At 43.1% G+C, this 12,736-nt stretch overlaps 1 protein-coding gene across 3 annotated transcripts in view; it reads right to left on the minus strand.

The window, feature by feature from the left end:
• Positions 1-12,736, minus strand: part of MIA3 (MIA SH3 domain ER export factor 3) — a 28,295-nt gene that overhangs the window by 14,518 nt on the left and 1,041 nt on the right. For all 3 annotated transcript variants that reach the window (XM_042051823.1, XM_042051822.1, XM_042051824.1), the window contains exons 3-6: positions 7,426-7,512; positions 2,909-5,852; positions 1,690-1,974; positions 9-48 (exon numbers count right to left, since the gene is read on the minus strand). In XM_042051823.1, the coding sequence (XP_041907757.1) occupies positions 9-48; positions 1,690-1,974; positions 2,909-5,852; positions 7,426-7,512 (3,356 nt within the window). The remainder of the gene's footprint in view (positions 1-8; positions 49-1,689; positions 1,975-2,908; positions 5,853-7,425; positions 7,513-12,736) is intronic.

Here is a 12,736-nt window from a genome sequence, read left to right on the forward strand (position 1 = left end):
CCCGCGCCTCGGCCACGGCCCCCCGCCAGGCGGCGCCCGCGCCGGCACCTGCGGGCGAGAGGGGGAGGGGCGGCGTCACCTCACGGAGCGCCTGCGAGCCCGGAGCCGCCTCGGCCGCCGCGCCCGGGCCGGCAGCGGCTGGGGACGGCCCCCGGGGCTCCGGGGCACTGGGGAAAGAGGCAAAAAGCCCTCGGGAAGCGCGCCGATATTCCACAGGCGGCGTTAGGAGGGGTGCCGCGGGAAGGGACACGGCTGTGCGGTGACACTGTGCCGAGCCTGCCTCAGACAGAGCACACCCAGCCCCTCCAGCCGCGAGTCAGAGTGGCACACACTGCAATTCCTAACCAAGAATCCCTCCGATTAGTTCCCAGCACTGTTCACAGAACCACTGAATATTTTAAGTTGAAAGGGACCCACAAGGATTGTCAAGTCCAGCTCCCGGCCCTGCACAGGACATCCCCAAGAATGACACCATGTCAAACACTCCTGAACTCTGTTAGTACTTCGTAAGCACAGCAAAAGCTTTAAACCATCTCCAGCTCTACCCTGGCCTGAATCCTGGCCTCTCCTCTTGCTGCTTCTTGCTGCCACGCTTCCAGGCCAGCGGATTCCATAGCCACCTGCCCAACCTGTTGTCACACCATGGAACAGCAGCTGTGACCAGCCATTCTGCAATCATCCACCCTGTTACTCACATTTCTACCAGCCCTCCTAAGAATTCCTGGCAAGAAGCATTTAACCACCTTCAAGGAAGAAAGATGATCTGAAACACAGAACATCTGACTGCTTAACCAGTAAGTTATCCACTTGCCATTTAAAATACATGAGTTATCTTGATCAACCTACAGTTTCCCTCAGTTCTTAGGAGATGCTCAAAAGCGCTTGGCCCTGGGGATGGTACAGCACCTCAGCAGCATACAAAAGCTAAGGAAAGTGTGCCTGAATTTTTCGTAAATGCTTAGTGGAGACAGAGTTATTAAGCATAATCAGAAGTGAAGGCAGAATAGCAAAGCTGAGCGTAGCACTGAGAACAGACTCAAAGGTTGTTTAATGCAAAAAAACAGCTGGGAAAGATAACAGTAATAGGATCCCTCCTTGGCATAATGATGAGTTGGCACTCTAGCTTGAGAGGGATAAGGCCTCAGCCAGAGGGAGCCGAACATTTCTCCTACTCCAACACACACAGAAATTATTGAACTGCCTGAGGGGAAAGCTACACACCACCTTTCCTGGAAAGTAATATGGCCCAGAGACAAGGGCTAAAAAGAGCACGAAGAGAGAGAGCACACAATTCCATGGGCAGTACTGTCTATAGCAGGTGACCTTTAGGCTGTCAGTCCCTGCAAGGAGGCAGAAACCTGGGCTGATGGTATGCTTCCAGGGATTTCTGCTCTTTCTCCGCTACTATCCTGAGACACAGTCCACAAGCCCAAGCACAGAGCTCTGACACTCACCGGAGCACTTTTCTTTTTCCTACATTGCATAACCATAGTAGAAAAACTGCTGTGCTAAGTCAGCAATACAGTACTGCCACTAGAGGGACTGTCACTGATCAGGGAAACCCATGAGGATTACAACACCATAAAATGAAAGTATCCGTGAAAACTCCTGCTATTTGCCTAAAAATACATTAAACCATGCACCTATTCAAGAGCAAAAGAACAAAATAAGCCAATTCCAAATGGTTACCTTCAGCAATGTGTTCGCTGGCACTCTCTCCTGAATCAACTGACCCAAAGGAAGTATCTTCCAGGAGCGATCCCCTTTCACTATCATACCCTTCTTCAGCTCCTCCATTATCTGAGAAGTTGGCCTCTTCATGCTCAGGTGGAACATCAACAGCCCCCTCCTCCTCCTCAACAGGCTGGTCTGGCCTCTTATCTTCAATGAGCTGCTGAAATTCCTGATTGCCCTCATCAATGGCATTCGGGTTTCTGGTGGAAACACGGTCATATTCAGCCTCTTTTGCACCATCTGTGATGGACAAGGAGATATGAATTAAGCACTGAGCTAATATGTATTTCTTACTCACAGCTACCTTCAGTGAAATGCTGCATTTAACAAAGCTTTCTTGACACTTTTTAAATATTTCAGCTTGTGTACTGCTTCCAATACACTTTCAATCAATTTTCAGTAACATCTAATTAAATGTCTGTATGAAATTCATGCAAGACATCAACCACTGATATACTGAGGTGAAATATTAGCATAATTTGTGACCTTATCAGAAATCACATACTTAACATGTACTACTGTAAGAGGATCCTGGCTAAAAGTGTATCTTAACATCTTGCAGACCAATTAGAAAAACCAGCAAGTTTGCAAAAGACTCGTACCTCTGATTTTTGCCCAGTCAAAAGATCTGTTTGTTCAGTATTTCTGCTTACATGCTCTTTTATGAATGCGGGCAAAAATATGATTATAAAGACACCTGAGATTTTAGGTGCCTGGATTTAGTACCTCTACTTTGCATTAATCACCAGATCTCTCATAATCAGGTGATAATTAGTTCAGAAAAAGAGACTGCTCTTATCCCTCCACAAAATTCAGCACATTAGTATACATTAGTATATGTGAATCCCTGTTTCTTAAGGAGGTACAGAGTACAGACGTGTCCTGAGTGGCTCTTTCCAGCCATATCCATGCATGGATCTCACTTATCCTGCACAGAACTTGCTCCATAAGAACAGACATGCTGAGCTCAATATTTTCTCTTAGAATTTGTCCCTGAGCCACTCATCACAACGCTGAAAACATGCATTAAAAATAAGCAAGCCCCAGGTTATTTCACAAGGTGTCTTTCAATTCTACTCCCTCACCCTCTTCTTAAAGCTTCTCTGGGTCAGTGTTGCTTGGGACAGGGTTTTACTTCCATTTCAGCTATTTATTAACTGGTTTAACATCCTACCTTGAATGTGCAGCTGGTCATCTTCCCGTTCTGGAGGAGATGCAAGTGGGACACTCTCACCAGCAGATGAATATTTACTCCTCAATGAATATATTAATTCTTGAATATCATCCATCAGTGCGCTCTCCTCATCATACAAATTCATTTCTTTCACCACCTCCTCCTTATTTTCTGCCACCCTGGAATCCAGAATTTTTCCTACAACATCCATGATGCTCGATTCTGAAAACTCCAGTATCTCATCCAGAGCATTTTCTATATCTTCATTATTCTGGCTTGCCTTCCGAGCAAGCTCCATCTCCACCTTCATGTCGTGGAACATGGCTTCAATCCTAACCACGTGTTGGAGCCCAAGGTACTTCTGTAGGCGCATCACACGCTTTTCATCAAGGAAATCTCTCATTATTGTGAGCTGCTTCACAGACTCACTGAAGTCTGTCAGAGTGTCATTGGTGGCTTCTGAGCTGTCAGCAGGGCTGGGGACATGTGCAGATTGCTGGCGGTCGTTTCTTATTTGCTCTAAATTTTGCTCCTCTTTTGAGTCTTTCTGTGAAATGCCCTCTGGGAGATGATCTTTCCTTTGGTCAAAGTCATTGCTGTCTTCTGTGTCAGGAGATTGGGAATTAAGTTCTTCCACAGCTGATGGTTCCTCAGGTTCAGAGGACTCCTCATCAGCTTCCATGACGTGTTGCATCTCATCCAATTTAGCATCTTTTCTCACCGGTACGTCAGCTTGTCTGTTCCCAGTCTCGCTTGCATTTTGCATGCTGATTGTTTTATCCTCCTTAGGAAATGAGTTTGTTTCCTCTCCTGTTTTGTAAGTAGGATTTGGGGTTCCTGAAACAGCTTCACTTAATTCTTCTAATTCAGGATTTGTATTTTCACCATTTAATATATTACCCTGGACATTTGCAGCCCTTGCTTGCAACAGCTTTGCACTTGCTGCATTCTCATCTTCCAGTAGCTCGTCATCTGCTTGTTTCAGGTCAGGGTCATCTTCAGCATCTGGGTCTTCAGACTGCAGTTCTGGTCTTTGTGTTGTTTCTTTAGCCAAATCTTGGCCAAGATTTCTGTCTGATCCTGCATCCTCAGGAGGAGCAGTTCCTTGCCAAATAAGATTCTCTGTATTAGTGTTCTGTGTGGTGCTTTTTGATTTTTTTTCAGGGGAACTTTTCTCAGTGCTTTCTTCAAACACTGGCATCTTGCCAGGATTTCTTGAAGGTTCTTCATTCACATCAGCCTCTGAATACTCAGTCTCATTTTCCCACAGCCTAGGTTGCTCAACAGCTCCACTATAGCTTGGGTCTCCTTCCCCTGCAGGGGTTTCTTTCATGTTTCTCTTTTTTATTTCCAGTTCTTTGTTAGAAGAGGCAGGATTTTTATTTTCATGATCAGTTTTCCCTGTTTGTTTTAAATCTTCTTCATGTCTGAGAAGTTCTTTCTCCACAGTGGGCATTCCACGCTCCACTTTCTGTCTCAAGAGGTCAGTATCTCCTAGGTCATGTTGAGATGCATTTTCTACCTCTTCCACTGGTTTGGCTGGAACATCAACTGGAGGCTTGTTCTCAGCTTTTCCCTTCTCCATTATTTCCTCCCATGATCTTTTGTGCTGTAAATCATTTTCCAAGAACTCCTCTGAGGTATCATCTTCAAACTGTTTATCACTCTTCTCTATTGGAGCAAGTGTAGCTCTTTCGGGACTTTTGTTGATATCATCATCAGATGGTTCTGAAGCATCTTCCTTGTTTTTAAGAAATGATTTGGACTCCAGAGCATTGCCTGGACTAGGCAAAGCATGAGGATCAGGCACAGCTGTACCCTTCAGTGCTGCAGAATGTGACTCTGTTCCTTCAGTGAGCTGCTCTTCCAACTGCTCAGTTTTGTTCGCTTTTTCTTTTGAACCCAAATCACCTGTACCCACAGGTTCCTTTCCAAGGGATTCTTTGGAGAGATCCTCAGGTTGAGTTGTTGCTGGTGCTTCTCTTTTACTAATTAGCACCACCTCATCCTGTTTCTCTTTTGTTTGTTTAGATTCAGACCTGTCCACACTTACAGTGTCACCTGACTTCTTGCTCTTACTGAAGGCATCCTTAAGAATTAATGCATCTGAATCGGGTTCCTCCTCATTGTCTCTTTGGTTATTTAGCTTTGTAGCACCCTTTGCATCTTCATCATGTTCATGATTTTGTGACTCAACATCATAGTTTCCATCATCTTCTAAATCCACAGGGGATGTAATTTCGTCCTCTGCTGTAAAAGACAGCAAAGGGATTTCTGCAGACTGATCTGCAAAGTCTGGCTCCTCCTCTTCATCATGAGGATTAATGCTCAAATCTTCATTTAAATCATCTTCCGGTGACGTAACAAGGCGAGTCACTTCATCATCTGATACAACAGCATCAGCAGTTGAGCCAAACTTTGTTTTTAAGTTCACAGAGAGCTCTCTGTTTAAAAGTGTATAGGCATTGACTTCTCCATTCTCTTGGTCAAGTTGGCTGGTTTCACCCTGAGGAATACTAGTGTTTTTGGTATTTTCACTTTCTAGCCCTTTTAATTTCCCATGTAGCATTCCTTTCAAGTGCTCATGTGCAATTTGATCTCCCTGAGAGTTGTCTTTGTGACTACTGACACTGAAGTCTCCCCCAGTATTTTCAGTTCCTTCTGTAAGAGAATTGTCTACTTTGTCTGTCAAGACAAAGTTTTCCTTTTCTTCTTCAGCACTTTGCTCAAGATTGTCCGTCTCCAAAGCACCAAGGGACTTTGCTCTATCAGTCTGTTCAGCCTCCTTATCCTTCTCAATTCCTTCAGCTGGTTTTGTCCCTGGATCACTCAATTCAGTTTCCCCTTCATTTGCTATCGTCTCTTGCAATGACTTCAGAAGTTCATCCACATTATAATTATCAAAGTCATCCCTTCCTCCATCAAAGCAAACAAAGTCTGTTTCCTGAAATGAAAAACAATATGCAGTCAAAAAATATTATTTTCTCTGTAACAGTGATGAGACCAAAAACATTTGCTTACTTAAAGAGAGATGCAGCAGCAAAGTAAATTATGTTAATCATGCAGAATTAACCCCTTGAGTCCTTAATCAAAACTCTTTGAAATCAGTGGAGGTTTTGCCCAAGGACTCATAAAAACCCTAATAAAAAGGTTTGCATGAACAAACAGCAATGGAGCTGGCAGTATTACACTGCACTCATCACCATATGTCCTGAATGAAGAACAAGTCTATTGCTGAATGCCACTGAAGAGAAGAAAACAAATGTTGCTAAACTTGTTTGTCACAATCTCTATTAAACTGGTGTCCCCTTAAAGGACCAAGTCCTCCAAGCAGGAGCTCCCTGTCATGCAATTTCTGAAAAATAAGTAGAAGCAGTGCAAGATACTGAACACAATTTCACAGAACCATAGAACGGCCTTGGGTTGAAAGGGGTTTAAAGATCATCTCATTCCAATCCACTGCCATGAGCAGGGACACCTTCCGCTAGACCAGGTTGCTCAAAGCCCCATCCAACCTGCCCTGGAACAATTCCAGGGATGGGGCATCCACAACTTCTCTGGGCAACCTGTGCCAGTGCTTCCAAAGAATTTCTTCATAATATGTAATCTAAACCTGCTCTCTTTCAGTTTGAAGCCATTCCCCCTTGTCCTGTCACTACATGCTCTTACAATAAAAGTCCCTCCTCCATCTTTCTTGTAGGCTCCCTTCAGGTACTGGAAAGCTGCAATCAGGTCTCTCTGGAGCCTTCTCTTTTCCAGGCTAAACAATCCCAGATCTCTCAGCCTTTCCTTGTAGGAAAGGTGCATCATCCTTTGAATCACCTTGGTGGCCTCCTATGGACTCATTCCAAGAGGTTGATGTCCTTCCTGTGCTGGGGACCCCAGAGCCGGATGCAGCACTGCAAGTGGGGTACCAGAGCAGAGTAGAGGAGCCTGCTGGCCTCACTGCTTTGGATGCAGCCCAGGATTCACTTGGCTTTCTGGGCTGCAAGCATGCCTAAAGCTGCAGCCTCAAAGAGGCTTCACTGACACAACTCTGGAGTTGCTTCTAATAGTGCATGAAAGCCAGTCATGTGTAAAAGGGCTGCAGGACTAATTCTAGAATCAAAAGGCTGAGTGTTTTGTTTGTTTCTGACAGTACTTTAAACTTGGAAAGTTTGGGAAAATAAGCCATTTTGATTACACACCAGAAGGCCTATGCACAAGCCAGCCAGCAGGACTTTTACAGAGCTCAGTCCAAACAGATTTCGTTAAAAAAAAACCATAATTCAAGAAAATAAAGGTCAATACCCACATTTTGGGCTCATGCTTTCACACCCATCCGCATACAGAGCTGCACAAACATTCCACCCCGCCCACACACATGTGCACCTCTGCATGTATGTAGCTGCTTACTAACAAGAAGTTACTATAAGTCACTAGTATTCCCATTTTCTTCCTTGGGAATTTTACTGAATGCCGAGGTAAGAAACAGTAAGAACCCCACCTGAAAAAAAAAAACCCCAAGTAAGACTTACATCTGTTGGTAATTCTAGCTCCTCATTGGAATAATTATGATTTATTTCAAGTAAATCCTTTGGAAAATATCCAAAATCACTTCCAACCTGCCAAAAAAGAAACACACACAAACAAAAAGCAGTAAAGAAGGCTTAGAAATCACATGACTCTCAAAAATTGCAGACAGCAGTAGCAAATATGTTGGACTGACTCTCAAGTATTCTAATTAAGTTTAACACCATGAATAAAAGAAGACCAGCAATGCCTTGTTTGTGCAAGACTTTTCACTGAGGTTTTATACTTACATTTCACAACAGCCTTGTGAAGTTGGTTTAAGTTTTCCTGTTCATGTTTTAAAGCCTGACTTAAAACAAATTATTAGGAGAGTTGGGAACGAAGCCCGGGCCTTCTGGCTCATGTGCTGTAACTGCTATTGTGCAGGCACCAGAGGCACCACACATGCCTCAAGGATTTTTTCAAGTAGCAAGCAGAAGAGGATCTTTGACTAATAAGATTTATATCCATGCACAATATTATAGCCCAAAATACACTCACTTTGTAACTTATGGGGAAAAAAAAAATTCTTCAAGCAAGTTGTAGGGAAATGCAAAATTGTACCCAATGTACTAATCATTTTAAAACCTGTGTGGAAAATATAGCTCTCTGCAAATGCACTGTTGCTCTTCAGTGCCTGACACAAGCAAAAATCAGTCACAGAATGGTGATTTTCAATGTGCTAAGGCAAGGCAAACAGTGGAAGACAAGAATCTCTCTTATCACTCACCAGATAAGATCTACACAGAGTAATGCTCTCACTTGAGAGTTCTGACAACAACTGTCAAGATGCCAATATTAGTAGCATGCAATCACTACGCTGATTAGATAATTCAGGTAATTAGAGCCTGGTGGACACACCTAGAAAGGTACAGAGTTCCTAGACAACCAAAATATCCGGGGGAAGAAAATAAAGTTGGTCATTTCCTCAATCATTTGTTACAGGAGAAAGATGACCATTGCCAATTTTTTCGAAGAGTTTGTGTGGGGAGAGCATTCAGCAAGAGATCAAATTAAAAAAGAAACTGGGTATGGGATATTAGGGATACTCAGGTATATTGTTACACTGATAGCACTGAAACAGGTTAACCTTGCCTGAAGCTTTCTGCATTTACAATATCCATCCATATATATATATACACACACACACATATACACAATGGTATTAAAAAAAAACATGAAGAGGAAATTAGTATCTTGTAAATAATATGTACTAATAATTTTTGGAGGTGTTTGTTTTGCTATGCAAGTGAAGTAAGCACTGATACATTAGAGGACTTCCTTTTTAAACTACTTGTCATTCAGATCTTACCTTCCCTAGTCGATATCTCTGAAGTTAGTTACATATATATTAAAAAACCCAAACTGTTCCCTCCCCACCTTTTGTAAACATATATGCTCTCTTACTGAAAAGAGATCATGTATGCAGGTTTATTATTGGGAATTACCAATGGGAATGGGAAATTCATTTAGACAAGTCAAATCAAAAGTCTGTCTTTGCGTGGTACACTAGAGTTTAACTGTAAATTGGCTTGTTTCTCTCTCTAAACATCTACTCCAGTTTTTAATGATCTTTCTGAAAACAAAAGCTGGAGCTTCAAAGTAGTCTCCTTACAGACTAATCTCTGTGACTACCATTATAATCAGGCATCACAATTTCAAACTCCTTTATTGCAATCCAAGCTGCTGACCACACAAGTCCTCTGCAGTGACCCAATTTGCCACTTCTGTGGTTTATAAGCCATATGGGATCTGCCTGCCCAAAATTCAACTGCTTCTCTCCTTACAAGTCCTCTCTTGTAAGGGGAAAAAATGCCTCATTGTGCAAATAAAGGAAACATTCATTCTCTACAGACATGAGAGAGGAAAGGCACTATATCAATGCCAAAAGGGAGAAAAAAGTGCATCCTTCATGTTCACTCTCATCCCAGCTAAAAAGTTGTGCATGGACAAAACACGTGGCTGTGTGTACAGCATCTGGCCCCCCTGGTGCCCACATGTGACAGGCAGCTGCAGCAGATTCACTGACCAAGATGCCAGACCCTCATACCATCTACCAGAAAACAGACAGCTGGGAAAGAAGATGTTCAAATCTTTTAAATCTTAAACCTACATCCCTAAAGCCCACACATCACAGGTACCTAAAACTGCAGAACATTGGGCAAAGAAGAGCTGGTTTGTCTGCACCTGCTGAACATTGGCAGTGTTAAGAAAACACAATATTGCCCTGACCCTCTGGGTCCTCCAGAAATACTCTGTCTTCCTGTCTTACCTTAATTTTACCCACCCTGTCTTCTTTTTTACTAACCTATGTACAAGGTTAGAAAACAAACAAACAAAAACAGACCAAAAAACAACCACACAAAAGAGCCACAATCTGCAGTCAAGGCCATTTCTTGTAATGTGAGGCCAGAAATGGTTTTCTCAACATTGAATCAAAGGTATGAAGTTAATCCATTTGCCGTAAGATAAAATAACAATCTTAAAGTGTCTTTGACAAAATGTTTTGTTAAAAAGCAGCAGGTTTTCCTTGGAATGATCTAAAGTACTTCTGGAGTTCTGGACCCTGCTAAAGCGAGGACAGAGTGCAGGAAAAATGCACAGAAGTCTATATAACAACTTGATGGTGTAAGCAACACAATGCTGAAGAGAAGACTGGTTTTACAGCAGGACACTGTGCATGGGACAATGAGAGCACCTGATGTGCTCTATCTTTAGGGCTTTGGGGGGAAAAAAAAGTCAAGCATTTTCCTGCAACTGATGTATTCATGAAATTTGTAACATAAAATAACTATTAAATAATGGTCATAGAGTATTTTCCAAGCATTTGGCTTTGCTTTATTATTGAGGTTTAGAGAACTCTGCTAAAAACTACAGGCCATATAACATATAGAATATATATCACAGCTGGGTTCCAGAATTTTTTTCACATGCAAAATAGCCAGTGAACATAGTGTGTGCTCTGCAAGCAATTTAGTATTCAAGACTGACATCACAAAATAAAAGAGCTATTTTGTCAAAATACAACATGTTTGCTGGCACAGGGAAAAAAAAAATAAAAAATCAACAATGGCTTGAAAAGGGTGGAGCGAATTAGAAAAGCAAAGGCAAATAAAGCCCAGTCCCAACTGCTGTAGATTTTTCAGCCTTGGTGAAAGGCTCCTTTCCTTATCTGATCATCTCCCTTCAGGTCAGAAATACTATTGTATTTCTTATGGCTCCTTCAAATTGATTTTGGAATTAGAATCTGTATTTACAGCTTGTTTGAAATAAGCCCCCAGGTTGTGTTAGTTGAAGCTTCTCATACACACATTCCCCTGACTTCTGCCCACACCTGACAATCAGAATCCCAGTTAGCCCTTGATTTCATAGTTTCTATTCTGCCCTAATAAACCCTTTCCCCAAAAAACTTTGGGGAATGGAAAAAGGCAGGAGGGTGGATGGATGGGATCATATCATGCACACAAAGCCAACATGAAGTCACGCAATGAGATCCCAAAACGGCCGTAGCAGAAGGTAACATGTCTTCCATTGGAATTCCTTTGATGGCAGACCTCACTGGGTAGCCTGGTTTTAATTAGCAAGCAGCAGCTTCCCCCTAGCTCCAAGACTTCATGCAGCAGGCACAGCTGGCCTGCATAAATCGAGCTGCCCAGCCAAACCTGGCATGGGAAATCAGGCTGCCCAGCCAAATGTGACACGGGGAGTCACGCTGCAGGAGAGAGACCCCAGTGCTATCTGTGAGTCAGGGACAGGGGCAGCCGTGCCAGAGCCCTACTCAAAATGCAAGGGCAGGCACCTCTGACCCTGCTGCAGCGCTTCCACGCTGCTAGTTGCAGGGTTATGATTAATGCAGCAGCAGTCAATCAGATTGGGGATAAAAGAAATAAAGGCTATAGCCACCAACAAAAGGAAACAGTCTGGCAGCACTGCCCTAAAAGGAGCACTGAAAATCGTGTAACACAGTTGAAAAACAACAACAAATAAAATGGAGCTTTGCAATTCTTTCCAACCTGCCAGCTGCAGCTTTTACTTGCTAAACTCAAAGCAAACATCCTTTTAACTTGGAGACACACCTAACTGTTGCATGAGCTGCCTATCAGTGAATAATTAAACTGAATATTAACTCAGCAATTACCTTAACCTGCTGTCTGATCTTGCAGCCTACATTATACCTTGTTAGAAGATGCAAAATTGGCCCCATGCTGCTACTCTGCATCTCGAGAACTGGCAGCCCTGGAAACCTGTACCAGCTAATTACCCAGATTATTTATGGTACAGTACATGTCAGAAGGGAATTACCAGCATGATAAAATTATTAACTCTTGTTTCACCACGTGCTGCAGTTTTTCCACTCACTTCTGTATTGTTCTAATTGGATTCAGCTCCTACTGAGGGCTTGGCTGTCCATGCCCAGCCTGAAGCGGTTACAGAAAGTGATACATCCTGACTTTCACTAAACCACTGGTCCCACAGTCAGCACCCAGGTGTGGTTTCAAGCACCCTAGACCACTGTCACAATTGTCTATCCTTTGTAGACAACCAGAAAAGAGGTAGAAGTAAAAAATTTGGACACTAAAAAGGATGTAGGGGAAACATGAGGAGGAAGCAACAGGGACTAGGTCTAAGCAACCTCCTGATTGCCAACAGTTTCAAGGGAAGCGCACAAAAACTGCTCTTCCTCCGTGGTATCTCAGTTCTGCCTCTGCCAGGCAAATAAGGTGCTTGTGAAAGTTGAGAGAAGCTTTCTACAAAGTAACTGCAAGTATGGGGATGTTCCTTTCCCATTAGCAGAAGCCTCTCAGACTGTCCAAGGACGCTGACTCAGACAAGGCCACTACAGTGCAGCTGAGAGAGACAGACCTTTCAGAAATCAAATTTACCTTAATCCTTTCTAGTTTTACTACTTATTTTTCCTCCAACTCTGCATGCAGCTTAGATAAAAAGGGGAAGAAGGCAGATGAATATTAGTAGGAGAAATGCAATTAAAACATGCACATGGAGTGATCTTTAGCAGGATTACAGAGTGCAGGATGAGACCACGTCACAGGAAAGCACAAGCACAGGCTTAAGCCTCCCTAAGTGGGAAGGGAGGCTCAGCTTCCAGGCAGGCCTGTGGCCACCACCACTGACAGTGCTGCAGTAAGAGGTTTCCAACACTAAGGTAGTTTTCTAACAGTTTTCAGAACACATAAGTGTTGCCCTTTTTTCACAGCACTTAGGTTTGATCAAACCTCATCCCATTTCCCACCAGCCTCATGACAAAGCAGCATTCAC

The sequence above is a fragment of the Corvus kubaryi genome, unplaced genomic scaffold (assembly GCF_017639235.1).
Source record: "Corvus kubaryi isolate FWS band 111438036 unplaced genomic scaffold, C.kubaryi_AGA036_p1.0 76, whole genome shotgun sequence".
In the NCBI taxonomy this organism is placed as follows: domain Eukaryota; kingdom Metazoa; phylum Chordata; class Aves; order Passeriformes; family Corvidae; genus Corvus; species Corvus kubaryi.